General features: G+C 49.6%; 1 protein-coding gene across 1 annotated transcript in view; it reads left to right on the top strand.

The window, feature by feature from the left end:
* Positions 1-12479, top strand: part of ZBTB7C (zinc finger and BTB domain containing 7C) — a 94909-nt gene that overhangs the window by 13597 nt on the left and 68833 nt on the right. Inside the window, exon 2 of the mRNA XM_071425837.1 lies at positions 3417-3474. Coding sequence (XP_071281938.1) covers positions 3417-3474 — 58 coding nt within the window. The remainder of the gene's footprint in view (positions 1-3416; positions 3475-12479) is intronic.

Below are 12479 nucleotides of genomic sequence, written 5' to 3'. Positions count from 1 at the left end.
GACAGGGTTCTGAGTCACCTGGTCTAGCTGAAGGTGTCCTTGTTCATGGTAAGAGGCTTGAACCAGATGGCTGTGAAGGTCCCTTCCAACCCAAACTGCCCTGTGATTCTGTGATAGAGGCTGTTTCTTCACGTGGGCTTGGCCTCGAGGCCAGGACAAGCATTCCATATCACTACTTTATTTGGGAATGATCTCTCCCAGCCCAGCAGCTCAGCCCAGCCAGGTGATGGGGAGGGACGTCAGTGTCATGAAGGGGGGCAGAAGCTCCACTGCTGGGGACACGTGGTGAGAGGAGCAGCCCCGCGAGTGAGCTGATGTGGCACGTCAGTGATGTACCCAGGGAGGGTAATTAGAAATCTGAATGTCATCTGCAGGAGGGCGTGTTCAAGTCATTCTGCAAACCACCCCAAGAAGCTAAAAGGGGCCTTGTGGCTGAAGGGGAAGCCACAGGCAAGCCTGGTTGATTTGTAGCCTCTCATCGCACGTGTGTTTTGGGAACGGGAGAATGAAGCCTGGGCTGCCCTCAGCAATGCCCGTCCTATTTTGGAAACTGCTACAAGAGCATCAGGGCATCTTCTGGTGCAGAGGGTGGATCATGGGTGTGTTTATTCTCAGCCACTCTTCTTGGGCTGATGAAACTGAAACCCTCTTGGAGGATTGATGAAAATGTGATTCAGGTGCAGCCTTTTCTTAGCCCAGGAACTCACATTTATTGACCCATGAGAATTCTTCTGTGCCTCAAACAGGGCTTTGAACTGTTTTAGGTGGAAACATAGAGTCACAGAATCATTTAGGTTGGAAAAGTCCTCCAAGACCATCGAGTCCAGCCACATCCCCAGCTCTGTCAAGGCCACCACTAACCCCTGTCCCCAGGTGCCACGTGCACGTGGGTTTTAAATCCCTCGAGGGATGAGGACTCCATTGCTGTCCTGGGCAGCCTGTGCTATGGCTGGACAGCCCTTTCTTTGAAGGAATCTCTCCTCATATCCAGTCTCAACCTGCCCTGGCTCACCTTGAGGCTGTTCCCTCTTGTCCTGTTGCTTGTGAGAAGGCACCTACCCCACCTGCCCACAACAGGGTGTTGAATTGGAAGCTGAGCTCCTCTTGCTCTGGAAGGCAAGGCAGTGAAGGACCTGTGGGGAGAAGGAGGCTTTGGGCAGAAGCCCAGCACTTCTCAAGGGAAACGTGGTGCCAGCCCCTGCCCTGGTGCCAGGGGGAGGTTTTGTGCTGACCTGAGCAGAGCTCATGAGCTCTGCCATGAAGACAGGGTCCACTGCAGGGTTTTTGCAGCCTCCCCTGTGGTTTTTGCCCCAGACAAAGATGATGGTCCTGGCCCAATGTGGGTGTGTTGACAGTGGCCTGCATTAAGCTCTTTGCCTGTTGTTGATCACTTTTGGCTGTTGAGTGGCAAACAAGCCATTAGTCCAGGACAGTGGTGGCTCCTTGTGAGTTAATGAACTGAAGTAAGGAAGGAGGCTAATGAACTGGCTTAGGAAGGAGGTCCTGCTGGAGGGTCACAGCAGCTGGATGCTTTTGAGAGCACGTGGACTCACTGGCTGCAGGGAAGTCCCATTCTTGAGGCTGATCGTGGCCCTGAGGCTGGTCTGCAGCCACTCCATGCTGTACCACTCACATGGCTCCATGAATGTCCTCAGACTGCCTAAATGTCCTCAGGCCAGTGCGAAGGAGAATTAGGGGCCATCACAAGGGTTATCCTTCATGGTTTTGCTCTGTTCCTTGAGTGTATGTGCAGAGCAGTAATTTAACACTGTCATAGATTGGGTAGGGTGATCAGAGCCTGTTGGTTTCTCCATCTGGCATCCAGGTGTCAGCCTGGCTTGGAAAATGTTGTTGACACTTCCCCATGAAAATAATGATAATCTCATAAAGGCTAAACCAAGATCGTTGGCTCATTCTAAAAGCTGGGAGAGGAATCCCATTTGCTTCCTTCTGTCATGAGTAATGGGAAATAGTGCTGGTGGATCCTGCACTAGTAAACCCATTCAGGGGCTGCCTGGAGAAGAAAAAGAGATGCTTGGGTGATTGATTCAGTCAGGAACCTCTTGGGGAACTGGGGAAGAGAAGGCAGTGTCTCCACCTCCAGCTGCCCCATGATAACAAATGTCTCCTTGTCCATGGATGTGGCACTTGGTGCCATGGTTTAGTTGAGCTGTTAGGGAATGGGCTGGACTTGATGATCTTGAAGGTCTCTTCCAACTTTGTGTGATTCTGTGATTCTGTAATAGAGAGACTGCACACAATGAGTGGCTCTTCCTTGCTTTGCACACCACTAAGCCTTGACAGAGAGATCCTGTTTCATTTGCAGCTTCCTTGAGTAGGAGGGAGCCTCTTCACCCTGGCCAGGACTCAGGTACAAACCCAGGTGCAAGGACAGATGTGAGCTGGTGGTGCCATTTTAGGGAAAATAGCCCAGATTATGGTTTCTTTGGCATGCAGACAGTGCATTTCCATCTGGCTGCTGAGCCACAGGAGCATTTTCCAGCTGAGCACTATTGCATATGTTCCCAGTGTTGTGATAGCCACAATGGTCTTCCTCCCTGTCCTCACCCAGGAGAGGGCCTGGGCCAGCCCCCCAAATTGTCCTAGGGGACCCTGTTGATATGTTGGCTACCTGCTGGTGGGGTTCTCACACCTTGAGGCTGTTCTGAAGTGGAGTAAAGCACCCCAAAACATCCTTCTGCCAATCTCCTTCATCAGCCCTGAGTCCAGCCAAGCTGCTGGGCCTCCCACATGGAGCTGTCAGCTTCTGGAAATGCAAGCCCCCATCTCCATCATTTGAAGTGCCAGTGGTGGCCAGGAGCTTCTGTAGAGCTCCATTTCCCCGAAAGGTTTTCCCAAGCTAAGAGGGGCAGGGAACTTTTATGGGCAGAGTTGGGATGATGCTGGTCATACACGTGTTGGTCATACATCTCTGCACCCCAGCAGTGCAGAATGTGGATTTGTTGTGGATTTGCACTGCAGGTACTCCTGAGCTGCCACTGGTGACTGAACTGTGGATGTGGGAATAAGCTGACAATCCTGAGGGGCCAAAGTGTAATGTTGATCTGGGGGAGGGACGGATGAAGCAGCCCAGAGCTTCCCTGGTGTGATCCATTCCTGGGGCCTTCATCTCCCAGCTGTCACTGGAGATGTGATACAGGGGGAGGATGGGTGGGCTTGCCCTCCATGGCACAGTGTTGCTAGGTGATTTTGAGGTACAGGGAAGGAGGGAAGGGTGATGAACAGAGGAACTGACCCCGGGAACACGTGTGGTGGGAAAGCAGGAACAGGCCTGCCTCTGTTTTCTCATCATCCCAGCAGAGGCTTCTCCAGAGCTGGCCCTTCTTAACCACATAATCAGTCCTGGATCTGATGAGGGGTTTTGTTTTGTTTTTTTCCTCTCTGTTTTTCCCTAGGAAATGGTCAGAGGAGCGAAAGGAGCATCACCATTTTGAAACAAAAGCAAGGGTACTGGTGAGTACACACTGGGGTGAGCCTTGTGGGGAGAGCTGGCAAGCAGGATGCGGACTGGGGAGAGCTGTGTGGTTGTCCTGATACCTTTCTGGGGTCTTGGGGTTCTGATCTCCCCTTCAGTTATTGAGATTTCCTGTGGGAGAGGAGGTAGTTTGCTGTGTTAATGGATCAGCACAAATCATCTTTACCACCACCACCACGATTCTCTGCTGTCGTCAACGACCAAACCTCTAATTGCTCTTCCTGTAAATCCGTGGAAGATGCTCTCATCAATATCTGTGTTCTGAGTGCTGAGTGCTGGAAGGAGCAGGCAGCAGATATGCTGGCAGCTGCACAGGAGTGCACCAAGCAACAATATTTGTTAATGCTTGGAGTGCTTTTGGCTGTTGTTGTGCTTGGCCCCGTCCAGACACAGTCACGGGGCTGCGATCTGGGTGGCATTTCAAGGTTCTCTCCAGACCTGTTTTCTGCAGCTGTCACACAGGAGGCTGGGACTTGGATGTTTGCCTAGAGGTCTTGAACAGGAAGAAAGGAGAATCCTTTTTTTATCATCTGAGCTAGCTCAGATATGCCAGAGCCAGACCCTGAGCTGATGTTTTTGAACTGAGATATTTTGCATTGTGTCAGGTGGGAGGCTGGGGTTTTTTTCACCATCTTCTCCTGAGAACTTCCTGGTTTACACTGGCCAAACCCTCAGCAGAGCCATGCTGTGAGCCCCCGCAGGTTCCCATCCCTCAGGGACCAAATTCCCACGTCTTTCCTCTGTGCATGTGTGATGTATGCTGAGGAGCATCTTGGTGCTGGGCTATCACAGAATTGTAGGACCGTGGTTTGGGTCGGAAGGGGTTTTTAAGCTCATTTCATTCCAACTTCTGCCATGTGCAGGGATACCTTCCACTGTCCCAGTTGCTCCAAGCCCTGTTCAGCCTAGCTTTGGGCACTTCCAGGGATGCAGGGGCAGCCACAGCTGCTCTGGGCAACCTGTGCCAGGACCTCACCATCCTCATCATAAAAAATTTGTTTCTTACACCTACTCTTGTATCTCTGCTGTCCCCTGGGCTACTGGAGCGGTGCTAGTGGAGGTTGGATCATGGAGAAATGCAGATTTTTAAGACACCCCTCAGCTGCTGTAGTACAGTTTGAGTGCAGATGAAGGGAGAAACTTACACAATGTGGTTTCAGGAAGCAATCTTCAGACATTTAAAAATGTAGGGGCCCTTTATAGTTAGTGGAGGTGTTTTTATCCCATGTTCCATCTGATCTAGTTTGGGCAGCATGCGAGGATGAGCAGAAGTCTGTCCCTCTTCTCTGGCTGCAGCAGCAGCCCAGGTGACGGGATGGTGTGTCTGCAGGGTCACCTCCTGATAAGGCAGAGAGGGTGCTGAGACCACATTTTCCCCCAACATTTCTTCCAGCAGAAGAGCTTGAGAAGGGATGCTTTGTTCACATCCCTGACTCCAAAACAGGTTCTAATCAGTGCCTGGAGCACAGACTAAACTCCTTTCTGTCTCCCACACCTCCTACAGCTTCCCTGCTGCCTCTCTGGAATCAACTAGAAGAAAAACCCAGACTGTTCCTGAGAACAGCAAGCCCTTCTCCTGTAAACAGGGCAGCCAGCAAGGCTGCTGCAGAGCTGAGTGCTGTCAGCCTGGGGTGGTGAATGTGCACCCATCTGCTCCCAAATTCCAGCTGTTTCCCCTCCATGCCCCCCAGTCTCCTGGCAGAGGTGGTGATGACTGGCAGGGCCAGTGTGTATCTGAAGCATTGGGTATTTCATTGTGCTGGATTTCCAGAATTACACCAGTGGAGGTTTGGCCCCTTGAGCTCCAGCAATCCTGAAGTGATGCAGCTTATTAAGCATCCATTTGTGCTGTCTTTAGCATTAAATAATTGGTTCCTCAGCATATTTGAGTTGGAGGGTATCTGATAATCCTCTGAACTATCCATCAGGCTCCATTATCATCTCTGCACTCCTGTGCCAGCTGCCTTGTGTCAACTCTGCCTGGGGTTTACAAATAGATTTTGTTTCTCCTGCAGTTTTGCCTCTTTTCTTCAGTCTCCCTCTCTCAAAGGAGCTGTTTCAGGCTCCTTAAAAATTTGTGCAGACACCCTTGTCAACATCTTTCTGCTGCTGGTGAGTGATGGGTCCCATCCTTGTGCTGCCTTCTGCTCCTGACGGGGTCCCCAAGCAAAAACTCTTCGTTTACCTCAAAAGGAATAGAATTGTTGTCTCGACTGAAAGGATTGATAAATCTTCACATTGTTTGAGTTTTCTTACTGGCTCAGAGGATTTGTAGCATGCACAGTGATGACTTGCCAGCTGTCCTCTGGCAGACCAGCACTGTACATGCATGTGGGGCACAAACCGTGTATGTCCTCATGGTATTTTAGTAAGGATGTTTCAGAGGGCTCCTAAAAAGTCTCCTAGCCAGGTGGGTAATGTGAGAGTAGAATAATTAGGATAGAATGAATAGAATAGAATAGAATAGAATAGAATAGAATAGAATAGAATAGAATAGAATAGAATAGTTTGGGTCAGAGGAGACCTTTAAAAGACATCTTATCCAACTCCTCTGCAATAAGCAACATATACCATATTTAACTATACGAGGTAGCTCAAAGCTCTGTCCAGTCTTTATCATATTATTTTTGTTACCTGTTGCTGCTACTGCCATGCCAGCTGTGAGAGGGATGCTCAGCATCCTTCAAAAATCAGGCTTGTGCTCTCCAGGTCTGCAGCATCCTGGAGGAGGTGGATGGGTTGGGAGATTATATCCTTGTGCATCTGATTTGCTTTTAGAGCTAATCCTAAAATCACACACACCAGGGCCAGGGCCTGCAGATGCATATATTCCCATTTTACAGGAGGTGCTGCTGGATGTTTTGCCAGTATCAGGAAAGACATAGCTGGGTTTTACTCATGCAAGATGAACTTCTTTCTTTTTATATGGTTTAAGAAATGTTTTTCCCAGTGAAATGTTTGGGGTTATCAAGGCTGGTCTCAGGCTGACAGGGTGGGATTGCAGATCATACCAGGGTGTAGCACTGGGGCAGGCAAGAGGGGTCAGAAAAACAGGGCCTGTCTCTTTTACAGACATCTTCCCATGTAGTCTGAACCCTTGATTTCTGACTTGTTCTAGAGGCATCTTTTGCTCCTAGGGTATAAAACATGCAAGGCAAATTTCAGCATCTTCAGCCCATTTAGGAACTCTCCAGCTTGTACATTGAATTTTACCCCTGCATTTCCAGATTGCCTTTAAAAATTTTTTTCTTAGTTCTAACCTGTCAAGAGGAGATTGATAAGAGGAGATTAATATCCTAAAATAGCCACCTGGTACTTCTGTAAAAACACATCGGTGCAACTGTCTAAAGGACAAAACCATGGCATTTTGTACCAAAATGTATTTGCTTTTGCAATAGTAAGTTTCACTTTGCATCCCTGCCCTGGGTGCAGTGTATTGTTGGACAGGAGCCATCTCTTAAGTCAGCTTGCAGTATGAAGAAGGAAAAACAGGGTGAACAAAACCTATAAGCAGGGTAAATTATTGTGGAACAAGAGGTATTAATTCTGCTTAACACATGGAGCAGAATGATGCTGGATGGATGTAAAGTGACCCAGCAGAGTCCACATGCCTTCAGCAGAGGCAGAGACCTGCTTTTCTAAGGCATTTGCAGCGTTTCAAAGCCTGCAAATTCTGCTTGTCCTGAAGACGTGACAGCGCCCCGGTGTCACCGTGAGACAAAAACCTCCCCGATTCCTGCGCCTGTGCCCTAATGCCATTACTCCCCTTCTCTTGCAGATCCGCATAATGACATTCATGGTCACACATGCACACAAAAATACTTTATATAAAGAAAATGAATCTGGCTTCAGCCGGCTCTCGCCTTCTGCTGCGCTTACCTCCAGACCCCGGCTCGCCCAGGGTGAAATGAGAAGGGGAGTTAATGTGGCGGGGTCATTTCTCACTGCTGAATTGGTCAGCCGTCTACCGAGCCAATTTCTGCAGCTTTTCAGTGGCGTGGCAGACCCCTGGGTAATATTTGCCTGAATAGAGCCCTAAGTGTTTAAGCTGTATTGCTAGGAATGGCTGTTTTATCCTATGCATCTGAGATTTCAACTCATCAGACATGAAGCAGGTCAAGACTCTCATGCCATTGTGTGCATTATAGCGAACAGAACAGAATATGCTTGATAAAAGGGAGGACTTAAAAGAAATGCTTCTTTAGACCTGAAACTTTCAAGTCCCACAATGCATCAAAGACCCCTCGTATAGACTTTGAAAGGGGTGAAAGGCATTACCTAATATTTGGAGGAAATGAATAATAAAGCATCCCAAGTGCCTGGAAACTAATTTAGGAGTGCACGCTGCACTGTATTGCCTCTGCTGGATTTGCTCCCCAGAAGAGTTGCTAACAAAGGGTTTAAAAAATAAAATAAAATGACGTTTGGCGACCAACTTTTCTGCCTTGAAATGCCCCCTTTTTTGTAATGTTTCCTGGTAAGACTTACTTATGAAAAGATGAAATAGAGCCTGTGCTGCAAACACCAGGTCTCAAATGAATCTCAGGAGCCTGCAAGGTTTCCCACCATTCTCCTCCCCACCGCAGCCTTTTGTTCCTTCATGTTGAAAGCACTGCTTGCAGGATGCTTGCAGGATGCCCAGGCACTACCTGCTCCTGGAGTTTAGTCATATCTCAGGAAAAAGAGGAAAAGAAAAATCAACCTATTTCTGTGGCCTTTGCTTTTGTTCCAGCACAACCACCTTTGTGTAAAGCCGGGGCTGCTCTGTTGGTGACCTGTGGCTCCTTGCAGCTGGAACTGGGAGCTGGGTACCCTGCTGAAGGCACCAGTTGTGTTTCTGGCATCCCCACGGATGCTGGAGGTGCTGTTTGGAGCCTGAGATATTTATTGTAGAGTCACAAAATGGTTTAGGTTGGAAAGGACCTTAAAGCTTGTCTAGTTCCAAACCCTCTGCCATGGCCAGAGACAGCTTCCACCAGAGCAGATTGCTCCAAGTCTCCATCCAGCCTGGCCCTTCCAGAGGTTTCTTTCCATTGCTGGTTCTGAGATGCACTGACTCCTAACACAGTGTTCTCCAAGGCTCCCATGGGATTTGGGAGCTGCAGAGCTTGTGTGGGCTCCAACCTCTGCCTTGTGTCATGAGATGGGAGTGTCTGGTGGGACATCCACCCCCTTGGGATTGGTGGGAGAGGCCTGATGGCTCTGGGATTCAGCAGGGGGGAGGTGGTGTTGGCAAAGATAACCTCCTTCAGTGCAGAGAACCAAACCTTGTGCCATACAAACTTTCCTCAAATCTCATGAGGTGTTGGGAGATGAGGACAGCTGGGCAAGGATGTTTGGGCCTGACGGGCTCTGCTGTCCTGCTTGCCCTGCCCGTGCCCATCCCTCTGCCCGTGCTTGTCTCACTGAGCTCTGCTTTCACCATCTGTGGAGATCAGTTAAATCTGAGTGCTTTCTTACCTTCTTCTCCCCCAGGCCATGGTTAATTGAGGGCAGGAGGGCAGGCAGGAGTGCTCAGGCAATATTTACAAGAAGAAGGGGATGTTAATGGGCCAGCAGGGCTGGAGCAGTGGGGTATGGAGATGATGGGCAGTGGTTGTGGGGCAGTGAGTTTCCCACTTTTTTTTTTTTTCCCCAGTTACCAGAGGTGATTAAAACCTCAGCTTTGTGTCCAAAGGAGTTAAATCTGGACTTCTATCCCCATAAAATTTCCAGTGCTGTGGCTGCTGTTTCAGTGGGACCTTCTGTAGTGGGAAAACAATAGGATATTGGGATGGGGGAGGATGCCTGTGAGTTACCAGTCATTGAAGATTGGGGGAAGGAGAACTTTTAGCAAAATAGTGGGTTTTTCTAATCAGAGTTCAACCCAGCAGCCTTGTTAGGCTGGGGCCAGTTATTCTAGTTACCAGTTATCAGAGGGGCACTGGATGCCCCATCTGTGGCCATGTTGGACAGGACTTGGAGCACTCTGTTCTAGTGGAAGGTGACCCTGCCCGTGGGCAGGGGGCTGGACTAGAAAAAAGAAACTTAAAAGTTTCTTTTCAGCCCAAAGCATTCCATGGTTCTGTGGATCTGTTTAGTGTATCTCCATGGCATCCTTCCTGACCAGGGTGTGTGCAGCTGCTGGTTCAAGGCACCGATGGTCTCAGCCACAAATCCCAGTGGGGTGGGTGAGGCACAAGAAGTGGTGTACAGGGTGACAAACAAGTCCCAAGCTTTTCCACCACCTTTTTTCCTTAACACTGGAGGGCCAGCTGACAAAGCCTGACCCATCTTTGACAAAACAATAATCAGAAACCAGGATAATTTCTCACAGAAAGGAAACCTGGCGGTGCTGCGAGGGGAGTTTCATGCCCTGTCTTAATAATACATCAGTGTCCGGGGACTTTTTAGTCTTGTGCTTGCGTTTTATGATCCATATTACGTCTCCTTTAATTTTTATTGCTTGGCTTTAGTTTCTGATACAGTGCTGGAAGCACCTTGGTGGGCAGGGATGGCTCCCTAAGCACTGGCTGTCACCTTGTGGCTTGACCCACATTTCAGGGAGGAGCAGAGGGGCCGGATGTGGGCTCGACAGCCCTTTATGTGGTGACACCCCTGCCTGTGTCAGCCCCTGCCTGCCAGCACTGTGAGCTGAGAGGGTGGCCTTGCTGATCACCCCCCCCGGGCTCTGCTGCTTTCTCCTGGGCTTCAAGCAGAGCGTGGCAGGAGACAATCTTCTCCCCTGCACAGCATCTCCTTCAGGGGCTCTGTGACCCATGATCATTTTCCTAGGACGTGTCTGAGCCAGGAAAACCAGGGAAGGCATTGGTGCTGGCTGGTCCTGGTTTCTTCCTCCCAGCAGATCAGGTGAGGTTTGCTTCTCTTTTGTGTGGGCCATCCTTGCTGCAGTTTTTCTTCTGGTTTGCTACCCACTGCAAAGAGAAATAAAAATCTTCTCTAAGATCATTCTGATAGGTAAAGGTAGTGAAATGTGGAAAACTCTGAGGTTCATCTGGGAAACTTGAACACTTCAGGAGCACAGGGGATCAGCCTCTCCTGAGCTGGACCCTCAAACACAATTCTGCCAGGTCTGCTGGTGTCTCAGAATAGCTCTGGATAAGATGTGCTGTCAGAGAAAGCAAAAAGGGATTTATTTAGCCTGACTGGGAAGCTGGCATTGCCCAAGCTTTGTGGTAATGGGGTGACTTGTGTAAAGGAGATATTTGGGCTGCACTGGTGGGCACCTGAGTGTGAAGGGACACTTGCCCTGGCTGGGGCTTCCTCTGTGCCAGCTGATAACCCATGCCATTTAGGAGAGCTTTCACTCCTCGCTGCTTGGCATTTCTTCTCGCTGCTCCAGGACAGATCCAAACCCCACTGGCACCAGGGAAGATTTCCTCTGACTTCAGCTGGCTCCGTCCTCCCGGAGAGGAGACGTGACACAACTTGTGCATCGCGGTTTATTCCTGGTGACAAGTGCACCTTCCCCAGTGCCCTTTCACACTGCTGAATGCAGGGGCTGGGATGCTGGTCCCCTCCCAGGCAGCCCAAGAGCAGGGCTGTCAGAGCCAGGGAGCTTGCATGCTGTTGAGAGAAACCCTCCCCTCAGTACCCAAGGGACCCGAGTGCTGGTTCAAAAGGTTGCCAAGCACTGTCAGCTCCTGTTTGGGGCTGCTGTGCTGAAGGGAGATCCTGCCAAGGAGGTCACAGGCTGAATTTGAAGTGATTGTGGCTTGAAATTATCTTCCAGGTTTGTCAGCCCCGTCAGAATTCAGCTCATGTAAGAGTGGCCAGAGGTTTGGGGTGCATGGGGCTGGGAACCACCCCAGGGAGGGGTGTCCTTGCAGGTGGCACAGCTGGGCCCTGGGCCTTCCCCAGCAAGGCAGTGCCCCAGTTCACCTGCAGCAGGTGATAAAATGCAGGTGGCCACAGGAAAGGAAGGAGCAATGACATCAACCTCAGCATCGAGTCTGCCGTGGTGCTGAAGTCCTTCTGATGGCAGCAGTATAGTCAGGATCCATCCCTCCATCCATCCATCCATCCATCCATCCATCCATCCATCCGTCCGTCCATCCATCCGTCCATCCATCCATCCATCCCTCCATCCATCCATCCATCCATCCATCCATCCATCCATCCATCCATCCATCATCCATCCCTCCATCATCCATCCACATAGTTCCCAGACTATGGCTATCCTTCCCCATGCATGTGGCTACATCTCTTTCCCTCTTCCCCCAGTCAGATGTGACATTTGCTCATGCCCACAGTGGAATCTCCACTGATTTATGCAGCTCAGGGTGAAGCTTTCTGTGCTTGTCTTCCACCAGCATTTCATTTGAAATCCAGCCTGCTCATGAATGCTCTTGCTCCACGTTTCTTTATTGAAACACTTCGTAAATAAAATTAGAATACCAAAGCAGTAGAGCCTGGCAAAATGTAAGGAGGAATGTTTCTTGGCATGGGAAAATATCCTCAACCAAGAAAAAGCCTAATTTATTCTGGTGAAGCAGAGAGAATCCAGCAACCTCCCTTTTATTGTGCAGTTCACATGTATTGCTGTACTCACACCTGAAATCTTCTGCTGAAAGTTTGGCATCATTTCTTCCCCTTTTGCTCAGAGAACTGCTAGATTCGAAGTGGCTTCATCCTTTCTGGCTCTGTAAGAGCTGATTCCCACCGAACCCACAGCTACCACAGAGGAAAGGACTCGTTGGGCTGGGAGCTGCAGCCTGCATTTCATCACCTACCAGGAGTCCCATCTGTCAGTGGGAGCTGCACAGTTCTCCCCTGCTAACAAAATTATTTATTTTTGTCCCATCATTAAGGATATTCATGCAGCAGAAATGGGAATGATCTCTGCTTTGTGAGTTTTAGAAGCCCATTTTGTATTTGTCTTGGTGGTAGAGGAGCAGTAAAGAGCTCTGTGATCTCGCCTGTTAGGATAAGTGAGTTTTGGAAGAGGTTTTCTGTCTGATACTCTGTCTAAAAGCGTGGGGAA

This window comes from Agelaius tricolor, unplaced genomic scaffold (assembly GCF_023055355.1).
Source record: "Agelaius tricolor isolate 1412-34295 unplaced genomic scaffold, bAgeTri1.0.p SCAF_4, whole genome shotgun sequence".
NCBI classification, from domain to species: Eukaryota; Metazoa; Chordata; class Aves; order Passeriformes; family Icteridae; genus Agelaius; species Agelaius tricolor.
Note: the sequence above shows the minus strand (reverse complement) of the source record. Positions and strands in the feature narration are given on the sequence as shown.